Source organism: Stenella coeruleoalba (genome assembly GCF_951394435.1).
Source record: "Stenella coeruleoalba genome assembly, chromosome: 5".
In the NCBI taxonomy this organism is placed as follows: Eukaryota; Metazoa; Chordata; class Mammalia; order Artiodactyla; family Delphinidae; genus Stenella; species Stenella coeruleoalba.
Genome location: NC_137150.1, coordinates 61,221,692 through 61,240,722, shown reverse-complemented (window position 1 = coordinate 61,240,722; position 19,031 = coordinate 61,221,692). Strand labels below are relative to the sequence as shown.

Below are 19,031 nucleotides of genomic sequence, written 5' to 3'. Positions count from 1 at the left end.
AGTGTGTGTGTGTGTGTGTGTGTGTGTGTGTGTGTGTGTGTGTGTGTGTGTGTGTGTGTGAGACAGAGAGAAAGAGAGATGTCTATAAAAAGGTGAGAGCTCCTACTTGAACCACATAGTTGAGTGGGACCTGGGTGGGGAGAAGAGCATTTTCCAGAAAGAGGAGGAGGGGTACTGGACAAAAGGAAAAATAAATTTCCATTAAAGACGGATAACAGATCCTGGCTTACTTTTTAATTAGCCAGCTTGTTATACTTCTGTATTTGCTTTGGCCGTCAGGAAGCTCAGTGCATCAGCTTTCCTTAGCCTAGGTTTCCGTGATATATTCTCCTCCTACTTTAATTCCTTAGTTCTTATCTTCTTTCTGTTGTTACTGTTTTATTTTATAATACCTCTGCTGCTTTAGTATAAGCCGTCTCAAGTTCTTTTGGAGAAGCCATTTCTGTCTAAAGATAAATCCCCATTGCTATGAAAGAATATCATCTAGCCAACCTATATGTCCTCTGCCAGCTGTAAGGATTCTTTTATTCTTTTAGTACATGTAACTTTTATGGAAAGCTTCAAGGCCACAATAATTGCAGGAGCGCTGACACTGTTATGACTTTAAAACACAGTCAGGGACTTCCCTGGCGGTCCAGTGGTTAAGACTCCTTGCTTCCACTGCAGGGGTACGGGTTCCATCCTTGTTGGGGAGCTAAGATCCCGCATGCCATGCGGCCAAAAAAAAAAAAACCAACAAAAACCACACAGTCAAACCAAAAGTTGCATCATAGCTTTTTCTGAGGAGACACTCAGGGATCTATAAAAATTAATGATCAGCAGCTTTGCATATAATGGTCCAGGTCTTGGGTCAAGTAAGAGCTGACTGGCATTCAAGAGATCACATCATAAAGAGCGAGCTCAGGCTTGCAGGGGGCTGGTGTTGGGGGAATTAGGGGAGGAGCAGATGCCTGGTGAATAATTCCAGGAAGGTGAGGTTGGTGGACACAGCACACAAAAGAAACAGGACAAAGAGAATGGAGGGGCTTCCCTGGTGGCGCAGTGGATGAGAATCCGCCTGCCGATGCAGGGGACGCGGGTTCGTGCCCCGGTCCGGGAAGATCCCACGTGCCGCGGAGCGGCTGGGCCCATGAGCCATGGCCGCTGAGCCTGCGTGTCCGGAGCCTGTGCTCCGCAACAGGAGAGGCCACAACAGTGAGAGGCCCGCATACCGCAAAAAAAGAGAATGGAGATCAGGAAATTTAGGAAAGTTCTCAAATGACTGGCAGTATCCTTAAAGCTTAGGATAGCAGGTTGGCTTGGCAGACGATGTGTATTTTACAGATGACCCCGAAGAAGGAGCGAGGGCGAATTCTTAGTAATTGCTGTGAAAAGCTGCACTCCTACTACACTTCTTCGTGTACCACTAGTGATCTGTAGGCCTTTAACTGAGGAACACCGGATCATATAACCTCTCTTAAGGTGCAAATATCTGGGGGTTGGGGGCACAAAATATTAAGCTTTCAGTACTATGGTGTTGAGTGGGTTTAGTGAAATTCCACCCACTTACCCATTCATGTATTCATTCAACTGGCACAAATTTATCAAGGCCAGGCACTGAGTGTACAAAGATGAATGAGTTATGGTTCTTGCTTGACTTCGAAATCACAATAAGTTGGAAGAGAGAAACAGGTAAATCAGTGTTTCAGTACTGGGTAATAAGGGATATGATAGAGCTCTGCTTATGGAAGGGGCATGAAATTGTTACGGACCCTTTAGAGTCGTGCCCCAACAAGGGTCCTCCTGCCTGATGTCGCTCGTGCCCATAGAACAAGACCGAGTTTGGTTCTGAAGCAAAGGAAAGGTTTATTCTTTGATCAGAGAATGGAGAAGTGCCAGCTGGCACTCTAGAGCACACACTCTCCCGAGAGGCCGTGGGTGGGGCTGCTTTTATAAGGCTCTCCTCGGAGGGGAGGGTACCGAGTTCTCACTGGGCTGGCGCAGGTGCGCTGCCCACACTCCGAACTGCAGTGCAGGGCACAGCATCTCTGCACACGGCCCACCGCCCTCTTGAATGGCGGTGTTGAGCGCAGCGCTTCTGCTCACAGTCTGGGAGCTGAGGTGTCCAGCCCGGTACTTCTGCCCAGGGAACTCTAATCCGATGAGTTAGGTGCAAGGCCTCTGCACACGACCCCCTACAGGCAAACTAAGCACAAAAGAAGACGTTAGACCTTATCTTATCAGCTAGATTCCATCTTATTTTTCCCTGGGGACCCCAGTGGGCTTTGCCAGTGACAGAGTCAGACTGGAGAAAAAGCAGTCAGCGAAGGCTTCCTGGAGGAGGTGATATCTGAGCAGAGTTTTAAATGATGAGTAGGCATTGGGCCAAGGGGACCAAGAAAAGGGGAGAAAAGGAGCAGTGTTCCCGGCCAAAAAAAGCCACATCTGGGAAAGTATCATGCAGCGTAAGGACAGGGACCACAGGTAGAAGATTAAAGTTGGAGTAAAGAATATGTGTGGACCAAGAAGGCCAAGAGAGATGAGCAGGGTAGGATAGCATGAAAAATTTGTTGGGTTAGAATGGAGAGTATGAAATGTACCTTATAGGAAGTGGGAAGACGGGGAAGAGTTTTTAATGAGGAGAGGGATCCAACCTCTCTGTTAACCCTTTGGGCGGTGATGTGGAGGCCCTGATAATCTAGGGAGACCCTCAGGTGGTTGCAGAAATTACAGGTAGAGGAAATGAGGTCGGAATTAAGGCTGAGGCCGTGGGGATGGGGAGACAGTCTCAAGTGACATTCTGAGTCCTCTCTAAGGGCCCTCAAGGCAGCCAGACAACAGAGAGCCGGACAGAAAGGAGCGGGGCAGCACTGGCTGGTGAGAAGGGGAGGAAGAAAGCAGGGCTGGGGGACTGGAAGACAAACTAAACTGGAAGACAAACCATACTTCTCTGAGCTTCAAGACTGGAAAGAGAGAGAGAAGGTAGTGTAATTTTATCAGTCCTCCACCCACCCGTGCCACCCCACTGTAGAGCCAAACCTGGAAACAGAACAAGTAATTTCTTTCTTTCTTTTTTAAAGACTTGTTTATTATTTATTTATTTATTTGCTTTATTTTTTTGGCTGCAGCGGGTCTTAGTTGCGGCACGCGGGATCTTCGTTGAGGCATGCTGATCTTTCGTTGTGGCGCATGGACTCTTTGTTGTGGTGCATGGGCTTCTCTCTAGTTGCAGTGTGCAGGTTTTCTCTCTCTAGTTGTGGTGCGCGGGCTCCAGAGCATGTGGGCTCTGTAGTTTGCGGCACTTGGGCTCTAGTTGAGGCACGCGAGTTCAGTAGTTGTGGTGTGCGGGCTTCTCTCTAGTTGTGGCGTGCGGGTTTCTTCTCTCTCTAGTTGTGGCGTGGGCTCCAGAGCACATGGGCTCTCTAGTTGAGGAGCATGGGCTCAGCAGTTGTGGCACACAGGCTTAGTTGCCCCGAGGCATGTGGGACCTTAGTTCCCCAACCAGGGATCAAACCCACGTCCCCTGCATTATAAGGCAGATTCTTTACCACTGGACCACCAGGGAAGTCCCAGAACAAGTAATTTCAAAGTAACTCAAGCTCTGAACTTTTGTGTGTGTGTTTTTAACACTTTGAGGGAGAACACACCACAGCTATTAAAATCTGTTCCCCCCCCCAAAAAAAAAAAAAAAGTCTGTTCCCCTCTCTTATCCACATCTCTGATCGCTGCTGGCTTTTAGGATATCTTTGTATGAATTTTAAAAAGTTCTGTCTGGGTGGACCAGTTAGAAATATGTGCTTCTTTCCCTGGGGACTGTTGCTGTCCACATCAGGGCTCAGGACTTGGTGAGTGCAGATTGAATGTCAGCCCCAACTCTGGCCCCGTCTGGGCAGCTCTGAGGGTAGCCCAGCCTGAGGCAACTCCTCCTTTGCCTCTTGCTTCAAAACTCCTCTCCATCCCCAGCTAGAAGATCTCCTTTCGCCCTCCCACTTTCCTCTGGATTCTGTATCATAAAAGCCCAAAGAACAGGCCTGGAAGTCCGGATTCCTCTGTGGCAGCTGGTGGTGGGAGAAGTCTGGAACACATTTATGATCATCTTTGCCCTGTCACAGTAGGGATAACTTTTAGGACTGGGGAAGCCTCAACGTTTGAATACCTTGGAGTGAGGATTGGGACCAGTTCGCATGTTTTTAAGTGGTCAGAGCCAGGGAACGCTCAGAAAAATCTCTAAGCAGAGGCTGATCCTTGATTTCCGGATAATGACATGGAGGCCATAAGGAGACCAACGTGGGGTACTTGGTGGGGGGGGGTGTTGAGATGGAAAATGTTTGGAAAAAGAGAGTGACAAGGAGCCTCCGGGGCAACAGCCTAGTCAGGGTGTGACAGTGGATAGTAGGCACAAATGTTGACTCCCAGACTAAGGGAAGTGAGAATCAGAGCAGACCTCATTGAAGGGGGTTGTGAGGGAAGCGGTGTTTCGTTAGCAGAAGCCAGGTTTCACCTTTGGGCAAGGAAGTGGAAGATGTGCAAAAGCAAATTAAAGTGAAGAACAACCACCATGTTTTGTAATGTAAAATCTCAGGTAGGAAGGCTTAGGATAAACACCATGGGCTTGGGGTTCTGATTTAGAAAATCACTGGAAAATATAGTTCTTCACACACATACTTTGCTCCAATCAATTGGTCTTGGAGGTCCTTGTTATTTATTCTCATGGCAGTTAGAGGAGAAATGTGGGTTTGGAGACAAGGGGAGTCCACTTGGCCTACAGGAGCAAGTATAGGACTGAGCTGCACGTGTAGCTTCCTTTTCATCCATCCATCCATCCAACAAATATTGAGTGCCTACTGTGGGCCAGTAAATAAGAAGTGAGAGAGAAATAAAATCCAACCCTTGCCATTAAGATCCTCATGAATCTAATAGAGGGAAAAGACACATTAAAAATAGGCCCTATAGAGTGTACACAGAGAGTCCTGTCTGCAGCCCAAAGGTGTTGATGTAAACAGAGGCACATGTTGGAAACTGCTAGCTATTGATACATCATGGGATGGGGAAGTGGGTGCACAGATCAGACTGTGAAGAGCCTTGTATAGCAATGTTGAGACTTTTTATTTAGTCTTTAGCAATGTTGAGACTTTTTATTTAGTCTTCTTTAGCATTTGGTCCCAGTTTTTATTCAGGATTTCTCTTGTCCAGTTGTGTCGGTCAGGACTGTGCATTGCAAATGGCAGATATTCAGTTCCAATTGGTTCAAGCATATAAAAAAAGAATTTATTTGCTCACATGATTTAAAAGTCCAGTGGTATTGGTTTCAGGGTTAGTTGGACCATTGTGCTCATATAATGTCATCAGGGCTCAGTTTCACAGTCTGTCTCTTGTCTCTCCTTTGTGTTGGTCTCTCTCTCAGGGGGCTCTTTACACATGGAAGCAAGAAGGTCTCTAGCAGCTCTGAACTTTTATTTCTCTCAGCTCAGCAACTGCAGTGGGAAGAGAGCTTCTCTTTCCCAATAATTCCAGAGAAAGTTCTGGAATTGGCTTCAATTGGACTGGCTTCTTCCTGGGCCCATCTGTGACCCAATCACTGTGGCTTGGGAGACATCCTACCAGACTGGTATTGCAGGAGGGGTCGTTCCCCAAAGGAAAATCTGGTTCCTCCTCCTAAAGTGATTAGGAATGATGTTGGGCAGCCAAAGCAAGAACTTTCCGTTATGTCTTTGTGGCTGAATCATTGCTGAATTCTGGCCACAAGCATTTGCTGTGACTGATGTTGAGCCTGTCTGACCCTGCAGGTCAGTACAAGCCCTTCTTTCTGTCACAAATTTGGATGGGCTGAGGCCATCCACGGCATGCAGAGACCCCAGCAATGGTCCAGTAGGGCTGAGAGGGACTCTGATTCTATAGAAACATGGCTGGCATTCTGGTTCCCTAGGGGTACATGTTCAGCATCCTTGAGGAACGGTGAACTTGGGCAAGGAGCTTAGTAGAGGCAGTTCTTTTGAGGTCCGATGATGTTTAGAGTCAGGCAGGGGCAGCTCTGGGGTTCCAGCTCATCTGTCAGCTTGGAGCAAATACTGAGCCAGCAGCTGTGAATTCAGGGAGCTGACTCCAGGCCCCAGAGAGAGACAACAAAGTGCTGTTAGTCATGTCTCTGGAGTGGAAAGAGAGATGCCCATGAACCTCCCAATCCTCTGAAGGCATCCCTCCAGGTGTGTGAGATTCGCATGTGCACAGCAGATTAAGAACAGGGAATTGTGCACTGTTTGTGACTATAGGGTTTTGCCACCACATCCTGTTTCAGAACTACTAGATCTAATGAAATGTGTTACTTGAATATAAGCTGCAGGGGCTCTGTATAAACAGCTAAGTTAGAGAAAGACTTAAGAGGCCAGGACAAGACCTGCTTCCATCTAAAACCCCACCAGGTTGGGAAGGGGAAGAGGAGTACTACCCCCATCCCCACTTCCAATTTGGGGGCCAGCCCTAGGCCTCATGGAATTCTAGGAGGGCTGGATCTCAGAAGATGAGCATCTACAGGGAGGGAAGACTTTCAAGGACATGTCTGTCCCAGAACCACAGCCAGTTTCCTCGACCTGGACCTTTGTCCAATCTCCTCATTCTCAGGGTGAGCCAAGGGGAGCTGGGTTGGAAAGTGAGGTGACCTCCCTCTAGGGCATTGGTTCTTAAACTTTGGTTTGCAAAACAATTATGGGCGGGGGCTGGGTGAACCAGATAGCGTTCATATTCCCACTGCCAGAGATTTTGATTCAGTAGGTCTAGGGTGGGTGAGGTTCAGAATTCTGCATTCTTAGCAAACACCCCAGGAATTCTTATGCAAGCTACCCATGGAATATACTTTGAGACCCACTGTCCTTGAGGTTGGAGTGTCTGCAGGCCAAGGATGTGGGCAGGACTCATGTGTTGGGACAGGGTCTACATGGTAGGGCTTAGGGAACAGCTTGAGGTCAGAAACTTGGCTGAGCCAAATGCCTACATACATCCTTTGTTTAGGAAATGGCAGGTGGAAGGTTTGGTGTCTTCAGCTTAGAGGTGCTGGGGGACTATAGTGATGTCATCCCTTGCTAGGTCACCCTTGCATCTGCTGACTCCCTGCTTCCTTTGGAGTGGAATCCCCTTTGATTGGCCATATTGGGTTTATATCCAATAATCCTTTCTTAACAGTATAATGTTCATTGAGCAGCACATGATTACTAATTTAAAAATATTTTTAGCCAATGTATACATAGAGACATATAACCTTAAGTAGAATTTAACTCAGTCTGCAACCAGTGTTAGAGCTATTTCCAACCCTGAATACCTCACTGATGCAGAAGAGTTAGCTCCTGGTACGAACGGGATGGCGAAGGGATTAGAAGATGAACAGAGCAGGGGTCAGCATGGGTGGAGCTGGTCTAAGAATGAGAGAGTGGGGGTGGTGGAGGTGAATATTTGTTTATAGGACTGTGATTGGGGTTAGAGGTTCAGGAAGCAGGAAGTTCAGTGGCAGGTGTGGAGGCCTGGGGAGGGGGTGGGCCATAGCGAAGCTGGGCTGTTGAAAAATCCTGAGTGGATGACATTTAGAAACTGTTGGAGCATCAAGAACTCATTGAATTTGTGAGTGGAAAGTTCTCGTGTGGGTGTGTCCTCTTTAAGCTCCAGGCCCTAGACTCGGTTCTCTATGGGCAGCCTCTTCAGCCTCATGCTTCAGAGAGTGTTTGATAATTCTTGGAGGTGCAGATTCCTGTCGAAAGCAAACATACGAGGGCTAGAAGCACAAGCTCATTCATTCATTTATTCTCTCTCCAGATATTTACTGAGTCTCTACTAGGTTCCAGGCACTATTCTAGCCTCAGGGATATAGCATTGAACATGGCACAACCCCTGCCCTCACTCAGCTCACATTCTAGCAGGGAGACAATTATTAAACTTGCTAACAATAGATGTGTAATATAATTTCAGGTTGTTACAGGGTTATGAAGAAAAACAAAAGAGATGATGTTAGAGAGTGACTGTCTTAGACTGAGCGTCAGGGATGGTCACCCTGAGGAGGGGACATCTGAGTAGAGACCTGAATGAAGTTGGGAGTGAGGTTGGCAGAGCTTGGTGGGGAGCGAAGCCCAGGCAGAGTGATGGGGCCATGGCCTGACTTCATTCCAGGAGACTATTGGGCCCATGGCTGTCTTCATGGCTGTTGTGGGAGATGAGCTCTATTTTGGGATTGGCACTGACTCACTGCTGAAGTATTGGGCAACTGACTCCCTACTCTGAGATTATTTCTAACTGTAAAAAGAGGATCTTCATAGCTACCTCTGTTTTATAAGAATCTCATGAGACTTGGTCAGTGTCTGTCTAGAAAATATTGTTATTACACAAAAATTTTATTTACCTCCTGTAAAAGCTAAGGGGGAAATGGTTAGTAACTAACCCAGCTGTGCTCTTGGGGAGCAAAATGTGGTCTGGTTCACTCAGTGCTGACACTTAGTTTGACCCCCTAAAAATGGCTTTGAATTACTGCTGATTTTCTTGATTTTAGTGCACTGGTGAGCTCCAGATTAAGAGCCCAAAGTCCTAGGTTCTTGTCCCCATTCTATTGCCGACAACCTGTAGGGTCCTAGGCAATTCACTTAACTTTTACCTCAGTCTATCACCTATAAAATGGGTATAATAATCAAAAGAGATGATGCTGTTTGCCCTACAAAGGCTATACACATAGATGTGAGAGATTACTGTTATTAAAGTGGAAACCTAGGGATGGCCCATTTTGCCCAGGGGGTCCCAACTTTGCTAAAGTGTATCCATGGATCTCCTAGACAGCAGCAGGAGGCCTAGGAGTTTGGTCTATGAGAAATATGTAGTTTTCTCCTTAGTTTCATGTTATCTGTGTTCAGCATGGTGTCTGGGGCCCAGGAGAGTTTATTTAGGTGGCAGAAAATCAGTGAAAAAAGTCTCAGAGGAAAGCAGAGAAATGCTGGGACTTTGGGACCCAAACCAGGCCAGAAAAGCCCCAGAGGAAGGACAGTCTTTGGAGCACTTCCTTTCCTCTCTCTCCCATGAACATTTATTGAGCTCCTACTGTGTGCCCACACCATGCTAATGTCTCTAAGTCAGTTTGTGAGCGGCCCTAGCCCTAACTCTATGCTGAATGGGTGGTGCACAGCCGTGCAGGGACCTGACTGGACCAAGCCCAATGCTGGCAGGTCCCGGCTTGTGAGTCAGAGTGCAGTCGGCTGCCTGCTCCGAGTATCTCCCACAGCCTGCCGAGATTCCTCTGACCTGGTCTGAGACGCCTTCCCTTAGTGAGTGCTGGGTATTGTTCCAGCCACTTGGTGAGTGGTAATTATCTTATTCTTCCCAGCAGCTCACTGGGGTCAGGACCATTGTTATATCATTCCACAGAAGAGGAAACTGAGGTTTGCTCCCTTGTACAAAGTCATGTGGTGAGTTAGCGTCAGAGCCTAGACAGCCCAGCCCCTCCACCTTCCAAAAGCCAGCACTGCAGCGCTTCTTCCCACCCTCCTCTAGGCTCCTGGAATCACGCTGCTTGTGCACATGCACACCCACACACATCAAAACCCAGAAGGTGGGCTTCCCTGGTGGCGCAGTGGTTGGGAGTCCGCCTGCCGTTGCAGGGGATGCGGGTTCGTGCCCCAGTCCGGGAGGATCCTGCATGCCGCGGAGCGGCTGGGCCCGTGAGCCATGGCCGCTGAACCTGCGCGTCTGGAGCCTGAGCTCCACAACGGGAGAGGCCACAACAGTGAGAGGCCCGCGTATCGCCAAAAAAAAAAAGAAAAACCAGAAGGGCGTGAGAATTTACCTACTTCTGGGGTGGCCTGTAACTAAGACTGTCACAAGGTGCTGGAGTATCACAGCCCAGCTTCTTTGCCTCTTTTGGGGACAATTCTGGAATGTATTCTCCAGAGGTCCCTTGCAGGACTAGGCCAAAGTGACTTTCTGTATGACTTCTGTTTTGCTTGGCCTCCTCCCCTCCCTCATCTTGCTCCCCCATTCCCCTATAACACATCACTAGCTATTGAGGGTTGGCTTCAGGGGATTCCAGACACCCAGTTAAGTATTGGCTGAGCTGGGCCAGGATGTTATTCAGTGATTGATTCCAAGAGAATTCAGAAGCTGTGTCTAGCAGTGACAGCCTGATCAAGAGTCCAGATGATCCCAGAGATCCCAATAATCATGTCACATGGGACCCCCAAAATACATAGGCTTCAGAAGAGCCCCTTGAAGTGCAAGGCATTGAATGAGACAATTTATATACCTATCTCATTTAATATTAAAACATCTCTACAGTAGACTTTTTCAGTTTTCATTAGAATGTTTGAGATCATGCAGATTCAACGAAATTCACCTTTTACTAATTTTAAAATCACATTTTAGGTGAAGGGGTACTTCTAAATTTCACTTTGGTAGGATTCCACTGATATGTTGCCTCAGTTACATGAAGCTTCATTTTACCCCATCATCACTGCCCACCCTCTCCTGCTAAACGTCCTGTTACTCATATATTCATGTACACGACATTCATGTGGGTAACATCCACTTTACCCCCTGAGATGATTGCAGATCTGGGTGACCCAACAGCAGAGTTGATGCTCTGGAGCATGCCGCGGAGCGGCTGGGCCCGTGAGCCATGGCCGCTGAGCCTGCGCGTCCGGAGCCTGTGCTCCGCAACGGGAGAGGCCACAACAGTGAGAGGCCCGCGTACCGCAAAAAAAAAAAAAAAGACAGGAAGAAGGGCAGAGGGAGACCCAGGGGAGAAGACCTCATGGGCTAAAACAACAGGTTCAAACATCAGCTTGTCGGGGCTTCCCTGGTGGCGCAGTGGTTAAGAATCCGCCTGCCAATGCAGGGGACACAGGTTCGAGCCCTGATCTGGGAAGATCCCACATGCCGCAGAGCAACGAAGCCCGTGCACCACAACTACTGAGCCCACGAGCCACAGCTACTGAAGCCCGCACGCCTAGAGCCCGTGCTCCGCAACAAGAGAAGCCACCGCAATGAGAAGCCTGCGCACCGCAACGAAGAGTAGCCCCCGCTCGCCGCAACTAGAGAAAGCCTGCGCATAGCAACAAAGACCCAACACAGACAAAAATAATAAATTAAACAAAAAAAAATCAGCTTGTCAAGTGATTTCTTCCTCTCTCTTTTTTCTCAGTGATTTCTTCCTCTCTTTCTCTCTCTCTTTTCTTAATGTCTTTCTTCCTGCCTGGGACTGCCTTGGGGAAGACACTTGGGCCCAGCAGAGCAGGACACATTAGTTCAGTAAGCACTCATGGAACATCTGGTGGGTCCTGGGTGCTGAGGGATGAAGAGCAATCGCCCCAGGTTCCGACCTTGGGAACCTCACTGTCCCATGGGGGCAGACAGGTCTGAAGGGGGTCTGTTTAGATTTGGAACCAACGGTCACGGTTGGACTCACATTCACATATCTCTCTCCCAGGGCCATGTTCTGCAATGATTTAAAGGAAAAGTATGAGGAGAGGATCATCATCAAAGGGGTCGACGCGGAGACCATGCACACTCTTCTGAACTACACGTACACCAGCAAGGCGCTGATCACCAAGCAGAACGTCCAGCGGGTCCTGGAAGCTGCTAACCTTTTCCAGGTGTGTGAACAAACAGGCCCAGTGCTCTCCTCTGGAGAGAAAAAAGCAGCAGTTCTCTGGAGACCTGCCTGGCCTGGCTCCCAGGCCTGTACCTGGGACACACATACACACTTAGCTGGGCTTGTGCTTACTTGAAATTTCCCGGGGAGTGGAGAGCTGAGTCATTGACCCCTTAATGCGATGAAGCCAGGGGAGCTTGGTGCCTAGAACCTACACTTGGTTCCTGACTCCAGGAACAATGACTACAATGTACAGAAGCCTAATTGGAGTGGGGACTGCAGTCACCATTTCATATATGTACCTTCTACTCCTTAGCACAACCCAGGGAGATAGTCACTTTCCCCTACTTTGCGGGTGGGGAAAGCAAGGCACATAGAGAATAAGACACAAGGCTGTGATTTGAACCCTGGGCTTTCTGAGCCCAGGGGCCACATGTATGCCACTATACTGGGCAGCCTCTCAGGGAGCAGTGTCTAGATTCCAGGGGAAGCAGGAACTTTGCTGCTCAGCAATTTGTGGTGGGTGTGAAAGAAGAGCACTTCTCATGAGGGGTGTCATGGAAGATGAATAGAGAACCCTCAGAATTAAGTTTTATTGTTTGCATTTAACTGTGTTTCAGTCTGATTATAATAATTATAGTTAGCTTCATAAAATAATTAGACCCACAGATTACGTCAATTGCATCCACAATTATCACAGGAGATCCAGCTTGAGTTACCATCTTTGCCTAGGTCTAAGATTGCACCTTGAGCTCGGTTCCATTGGGTTATGACAGAGATTATCCCACTGAGGATGTCGAGATTTATGATAAACAGAGTCCAGGGACAGGCCAGGTCATTCCCAGGGACTGAAGACAAGCATCAGATCTTGCCCATGGTTTGGGAGTTTGGGAGTTGGCATCCTCTTGGATCATCAGTAGGTCAGCAGTTGAAAAGAACAGAACACAAAGTCTGGGAAGGTGGGGAAAGAGGAGTCTAGGGTCAAGATCATGGGCAATTGGATTATCTTTGTGAGGTTGGAGTCTAGGCAGGATTTAGGAAGCCCAGCAAGGAAGGGAAAGTGTAAAGAGGGAGAAAAATCAACCATGGAAGAGCACTGATGATTCTGAGTAATGGGTTTCTGCAGTGTTAGCCAATTTTGTCTCAGTTTCCTCAGGGCATTTTAAAGATACAGAACAAGTTACTTCCCAAAGGACTGGTCACGCCTTACCTGGCAATGTGGCCAAGTCAGTTACCACCTGTTCACCCAGCCCCTTGTCCTTTCTCTCTCCTTATCTGCTTAAACCCTCAGCCTTATTCACTGGCAGGGAAACTTCCTTTGTTATGTAGAGGGAGGGGCTCAGCAACCTCAGGCTCAACATCCCCAACTCATCCCCTCTACCCACTATTCCACCAGTCTAACTTCAGGGAAATCCTTCTTGTGTTATGGAAGGGACTCTCTCTAGTTCAGCTTTTATGCTGTTTGGGAAATTTCTCTTACAAGGCAAGTATCCCTTCTTCACTGCTTCCCCCCAAAGGACCAATAAGCTTGAGCAGAATCACCCCATTCACCATAATTCAATCAAACCACAGTTATTGTTACCTTCATGCTAATATCCTTTCCTGGGGTCCAGAAAGTGTTGTTGACTTGTCTAAAGATGGACAGGTAACACTGACAATAATAATAGCAATAGCATTTATTAAGCTTCAAGTACAGTGTCTGACACCAGAGTAGATGCTTAATGAATACAAATTGTATTGAGCACTTACTGTGTGCCTTGAGTGACAGTGTTGGATCTAGTAACAAGGTCTCCTGTTTTTCCCACTAACTGAAAGTAGGTCTTATATGATAGGCTGAGGAGATAATGTTGTTTTTAAAATGCAGGTTGTAATATTTATAAATTGTAATAACATTACAAACTCATTTCAGAAAATTAGAAATCCATACAAGCAAAAAGAACATAAAAATTACCTACAACCTCTTTCTGTTCAGAGGCAATATGGCAGCATCCTTAGTATATACGCTTCCGGGTCCTTTTCTGTGCATTGATTATACAGAGGCAGCTAGCAGGGTGGTAATAGCACAGCTTGGAGCCAGACTGCTGGATTTAAATGCCAGCTCCACCACTTATTGGCTGTGTGACTTTGGGTGTATTTCATAATTTTGCTGTGCCCCAGTTTCCTTGTCAGTAAAACAACCAAACCAGGGAATACCAAGGAGAGAGAAGATAGGAGACAGACATGGAAAGGAATCTCCTTCAGAGCCTGCAGAGAGAGCCAACTCTACTGACAACTTGATTTCAGACCTCTGACTACCAAAACTGTGAGAGAATAAATTTCTGGTTGGTTAAATTGCCAAGTTTGTGGTAATTTGTTGTGACGGCTGTACGAAACTAATACAAGCTTTAAAAGTAATCTATAGCTAAAAGTCTTAAAATGAAGAAGTAATCTCCTATTCCCACCCCCTCCTTCAGCTCACTCTTCTGGAACAATTACTTTCACATGTTTTTAAATGTTTCTTCATTTATCTACTTCCAGATTTCTAAATGATTTGTGTGCACTGTTATCTCTTGAGGCATCAATTTTAGATAACTTCTTTTCCCTCTCTCCTCCTGCTCTAATTTTAACTGGTCACTCTCTAGGCCTGTTGCACAGTTGTTATCCTGGGAGTTCCCTTTGCTGTCATACTGGGAGTCCCTTTTACCTCATTTCTAAGTTGGATTTTCTCTTCCTGGATCCCATATCTTCTTTCTTGTATACTCCCACATTTTTATGGATCACAATCTTTAATATCTTACAATGAAAGAGTATTTAAGAGAGAAATTTTTTGAGACTTAAATGTCTAAAAATATTTTTGTTTTCCCTTCATTTTTTTTTTTTTTTTTTGTGGTACGCGGGCCTCTCACTGCCGTGGCCTCTCCCGTCGCGGAGCACAGGCTCCGGACGCGCAGGCTCAGCAGCCATGGCTCACGGGCCCAGCCGCTCCGCGGCATGTGGGATCTTCCCGGACCGGGGCACGAACCCGTATCCACTGCATTGGCAGGCAGACACCCAACCACTGTGCCACCAGGGAAGCCCCTTCCCTTCATATTTGATTGATATTTTGCCTGGGTATAAAATTCAAGGTTGAAAATAATTTTCTTTGACATTTTGAAGGCAGTGCTCTATATTGTTATCTAGTATGTACATATTTTGTAAGAATAGGTTACCACTGGACACGTGTTTTTTCATCTATTTCATCCATATTGTATATCATCTTTTTTTTTATGTCAATAGATTCATTCCTGCAACAGCACTTACAATTGCTGTGTGTCTTTTTTCACTTATTATATTCGTTTCTTCTACTGGGAGATTCATGTCTTTCAATTCTGGGAACTTTTCTTGTATTTTCTCTTTGATACTTTTCTTCCAACTCTTTTATCTATTCTGTGCTCTGGAGCTATTATTAGTTAAGTGTCGCACCTTCTGAATTTAATTTTTTTCTTATCTTTTCTTTCCTAATGACCTTTCTGTTCTACTTTCTAGGAGATTTCCTCAACTGTATATTTCAACTCTTCTGTGAGTTTTTAATTTCTGCCACCATATCCTTGCTATTTATTTTAATAGATTCCTATTCTTATTTCTTGGAGACTATTATAATATGTTTGAAGTTTTCTTCTGCCTTCTCTTTCTTTTGAGTTCCTTTACTCTGTGTGTTTGCTTAGGTCTCCAACTTTCATCTTAGAGGGCGTATCAGTTTCCTAGGACTGCTACCATAACAAATTACCACAAACTGGGTGGCTTAAAGCAACAGAAATTTATTCTGTCACAGTTCTGGAGGACGGAAGTCCAAAATCAAAGTGTCAGCAGGGCCATACTCCCTGTGGAGACTCTAACGGAGAACCTGTTCTTTGCCCTCTTCCAGTTTCTGGTGGCTTTTTGACATCTCTTTACTCCACTCCAATCTCTGCAGTCATGTCACCTTGTCTCCTCCTCTTCTGTGTGTCTGTGTTTTATAAAGATATATGTGATTGCATGTAGGGCCCACCAGGTAAGCTTCTCCTCTCATGCTACTTGACCTAGTCATGCCTCGTGCCATGTAAAGTAACATTTACTCTTTTGCCGTATAAGGTAACGGTCACAGATTCTTGGGATTAAGACGTTGACATATATTTTGGGGAGCCACCATTCAACTACTACAGAGGGTTTCTTCAAATACCCTTGCTATCCAGTCATATTTTATATTGAGGCCTTAATATACTAGGTTCAACTCAGTGCACGTGGAGTAGAATGGGAAGCGAGCAGACTAGAGAGTTTTACCAGGGTTATCAGGTGGCCTGCCAGTTTTTTTATTTGGGCTCCTTAAATGTCAGTAGTTGCTGAACTTTTCCTAGGGCCATTCAGTTTCTCCAGATAAAGATCATTCAGTCTTTTGCCGGGGGTTATAAGTCAACTGCATGTATTCTGGACCGGTTACGTAGGTGTAGGTGTGTGTGCAAATCTTTGCTTAACCCCTGTATTTTAACTAAGATGTCCTCATGTGTCTTCTTCAGTTTCTGGTGTCCCTGAGTCCAGAACCTTTCTGGTCTGGTTTCTCCACAGGATAAATCTTCTTTTCCAGTGGAAGTGGGAGTTGTTAGACTGCAAGAAGTAAGGAGGAGAACCAAGAGGCTTAACTTCTTAAACCAACTCCCTGCTGTCAGCTCCCACCTACCCTGGTCTTCCTGGTTTGGGGGGACTTTAATATTCCTACTTGTTTGGATTCTGAGGGAAAAATTTAGTGTGACCTCTGTCCTCTCAGCAAAGTCACTTACCAGTCTTTATATTGTGTGGTTTGGGGTTACTGATGTCTCTTGGTTTCATTGTGGATGAAGTTTGTGTTTCTGTTTCTTGTTCTCCTTTCAGTTTTGGGTGATTTTTCAAGAGACCTATAAAAACCGTTTAGATAGTAAAGAGTCTAATCTTTTGTAATACTGTTGCAAATATTTTCCATTGGTAATATGACTCATAATTGTTAGTTACAGTTTTTTAATGTACAAAGCTTAAAACTAGTATTTAGTCAGGTTTATTGATCATTTCCTTGATGGTTTTTGCCTTTGGTTTGTCTTTTTAGAAAGACCTTCCCCATTGCTTGATTATGTACTTACTCACTTATAAGTTCATTTAATCTTTTTACATCTACAGATTTGATACCTAAATCTTTAATATACCTGGAGATTATTTTGGCATAAAGTTTTGTCTTCTCCGTCTTCTTCTTCTTTTCATTTTCTCCAAGTGGTGAGCTTCAGTGGAGAGTTTAATGAGCTTTAATGAGAGGGATTGAAGAGGAAGATGGAGACAGGATAGAACTACAGCAAGCTTTGTTTATTGTTGATTCTCCTATTCTGGTAATCCCTCACCTCAAAATTTTCCAAATCTTATTTACCTTCTTGGAAAAAAATAGTTTCTCTCTGAAGCTATTTTATTCATTTTCCTGTGAGTGTTAATTCTTATGAAAATAAGAGAAGAGTACTGTGAGCTTTTGGACATCTGTTTAACTCGCTTTCTGACTGATATTGTTTCTGGACTACTTGCTTTGAAGTCTCAGACATAGAAAACTGGGAATATTTTCATGCCTGAAGGCACCATAAGGGACAGATGTTTATAGGTTGTTGAAATCACTCTGTGGTTTTAAAATATTATTTACTCTTTTGGATGGATAAGACATATGCCTGTTCTAAATTTAGAAATATAAGGAGATACAGTGAAACATTTGCCATCTTCACTCTTAGCTTCCTTTTTCCTGTCTTGCTGTCCTTCCTGTTCTATGCACGTACAGTGTATATGTGCATCTATCACTCGCTCATTGCCTCCATTTTTTAAACGCAAATGTTGGCACAGTAAACACTCTATTTTGATGTCTTGCTTTATTTAGCTTCACGATAAGTTTTGGAGGTTGTTACAGGTCAGCACGTGTAGAGCTGTCCTGTTCTTTTCTTTTCTTTTTTTTTTTTTTTTTTTTTTTTGCGGTATGCGGGCCTCTCACTGTTGTGGCCTCTCCCGTTGCGGAGCACAGGCTCTGGACGCGCAGGCTCAGCGGCCATGGCTCATGGACCCAGGCGCTCCGCGGCATGTGGGATCCTCCCGGACCGGGGCACGAACCTGTGTCCCCTGCATCGGCAGGCGGACTCTCAACCACTGCGCCACCAGGGAAGCCCTGTCTTGTTCTTTTCAATGCTGGATAATATCGTTGGGGTCTCTCTAGATGTCAAACATATACAGTTATCTGTAATGGTCTCTTATAAGGCAGGGTGGTGGAACAGAAAGAACATGGGCTTTGGAGTCAGGCAGAACCTGGGTTTATATCCCAGTTCAGTCACTTATTTGCTGTGTAGCTGTGGACAAGTTACTTAAATTTTCTGAAACTCAGCTTTCTCATTTGTAAAATCAGGATGACAATAATACCTGCCTTTCAGGGAAAGTGTGCCAGAGTTGGCATTTTATTTTGTCATTTTAGAACCTCCACAGAAGCCAATACCTCCTTTGTGGAACTGAAATCAGCTGGAATCAGATTATCTTGGTTTCCCTGTGACATCCAGTAGTAAAGCTTTCTTAATTTTCACACCTTTGATGTGGCTCAGCTGCTCTCTCATTTTCTGCTTCTCTTCTCAGGCCTCCTCTTAATCTCTTCCTGTTAAACACTGATTGCTTCTCTCTCAGGATTTCCCAGTCCAGAAAGGCAGAAGGGAGAATTCAGTTGACCAAGCCAATCACCACTATGGCTCTTTGAAAAGAGTTTTCACGTGAGGCCACTTCACGAGTGGCTAGCCTGTTAACACTGATTGCCCTTGGGTCAAGGGCCCATTGGTCCAGTGAGGTATGACATAGGGCCAGACAGTTTCTTTGGAGGGAACTTTGGGTGTGTTAGGTACTGCATGATCTGCCCACTTGAGGAGATTTGCAGTAACCTGGCTATAATTTAGTAGCCAGTTTTGGTGAGGAACATATTTTCTCTAAGTAGTTTTGGGGGAAGGTAAGAGAAGGTAAGAGAAGCACCTAAGAGAAAAGGCCCAAGTAACCTGTTCACATGTGAGGCAGGGATTTTAAGATGCTTGTCACCCAGTGGAGGCTCCAGAGAAGCAAATGTCCCTCTCTTGCCTTAACTGGACTTCTAGGCTTCTGAGCTCTACATAAGCCAGGTGGTCAGAAACTACAGATCAGGGACCATGACTATAAAAACTTGGGCAATTTTTTAATCTTGGAGGACTTTGCCATGTTTGTTTGGGGAAGTTTGCCTTATCTGTTAGTTTCATTTTTATTATTAAAACCTCATGAAAGAATAAGGGCTTGTGAGCTTATCTTCAGGGCAGCAAGAAGATGTGAGGTCAGGGAGACCATACTCATCCTGCATTTAGTCTTAGATGGAAGGATCCCCGAGATACAGAGCAGCTGGTTAGAAGGGGCTTGGATGAAAAAGGAGGTCAGGCTGAGTCCCTACGGCTGA

At 45.7% G+C, this 19,031-nt stretch overlaps 1 protein-coding gene across 3 annotated transcripts in view; it reads left to right on the top strand.

Annotated features, from left to right (window-relative positions):
- Positions 1-19,031, top strand: part of KLHL6 (kelch like family member 6) — a 55,337-nt gene that overhangs the window by 8,950 nt on the left and 27,356 nt on the right. For 2 of the 3 annotated variants that reach the window (XM_079922869.1, XM_079922871.1), the window contains exon 2: positions 11,426-11,591. The exons of the other annotated variant lie outside the window; for it this stretch is intronic. In XM_079922869.1, coding sequence (XP_079778995.1) covers positions 11,426-11,591 — 166 coding nt within the window. The remainder of the gene's footprint in view (positions 1-11,425; positions 11,592-19,031) is intronic. 3 annotated transcript variants of the gene reach the window in all.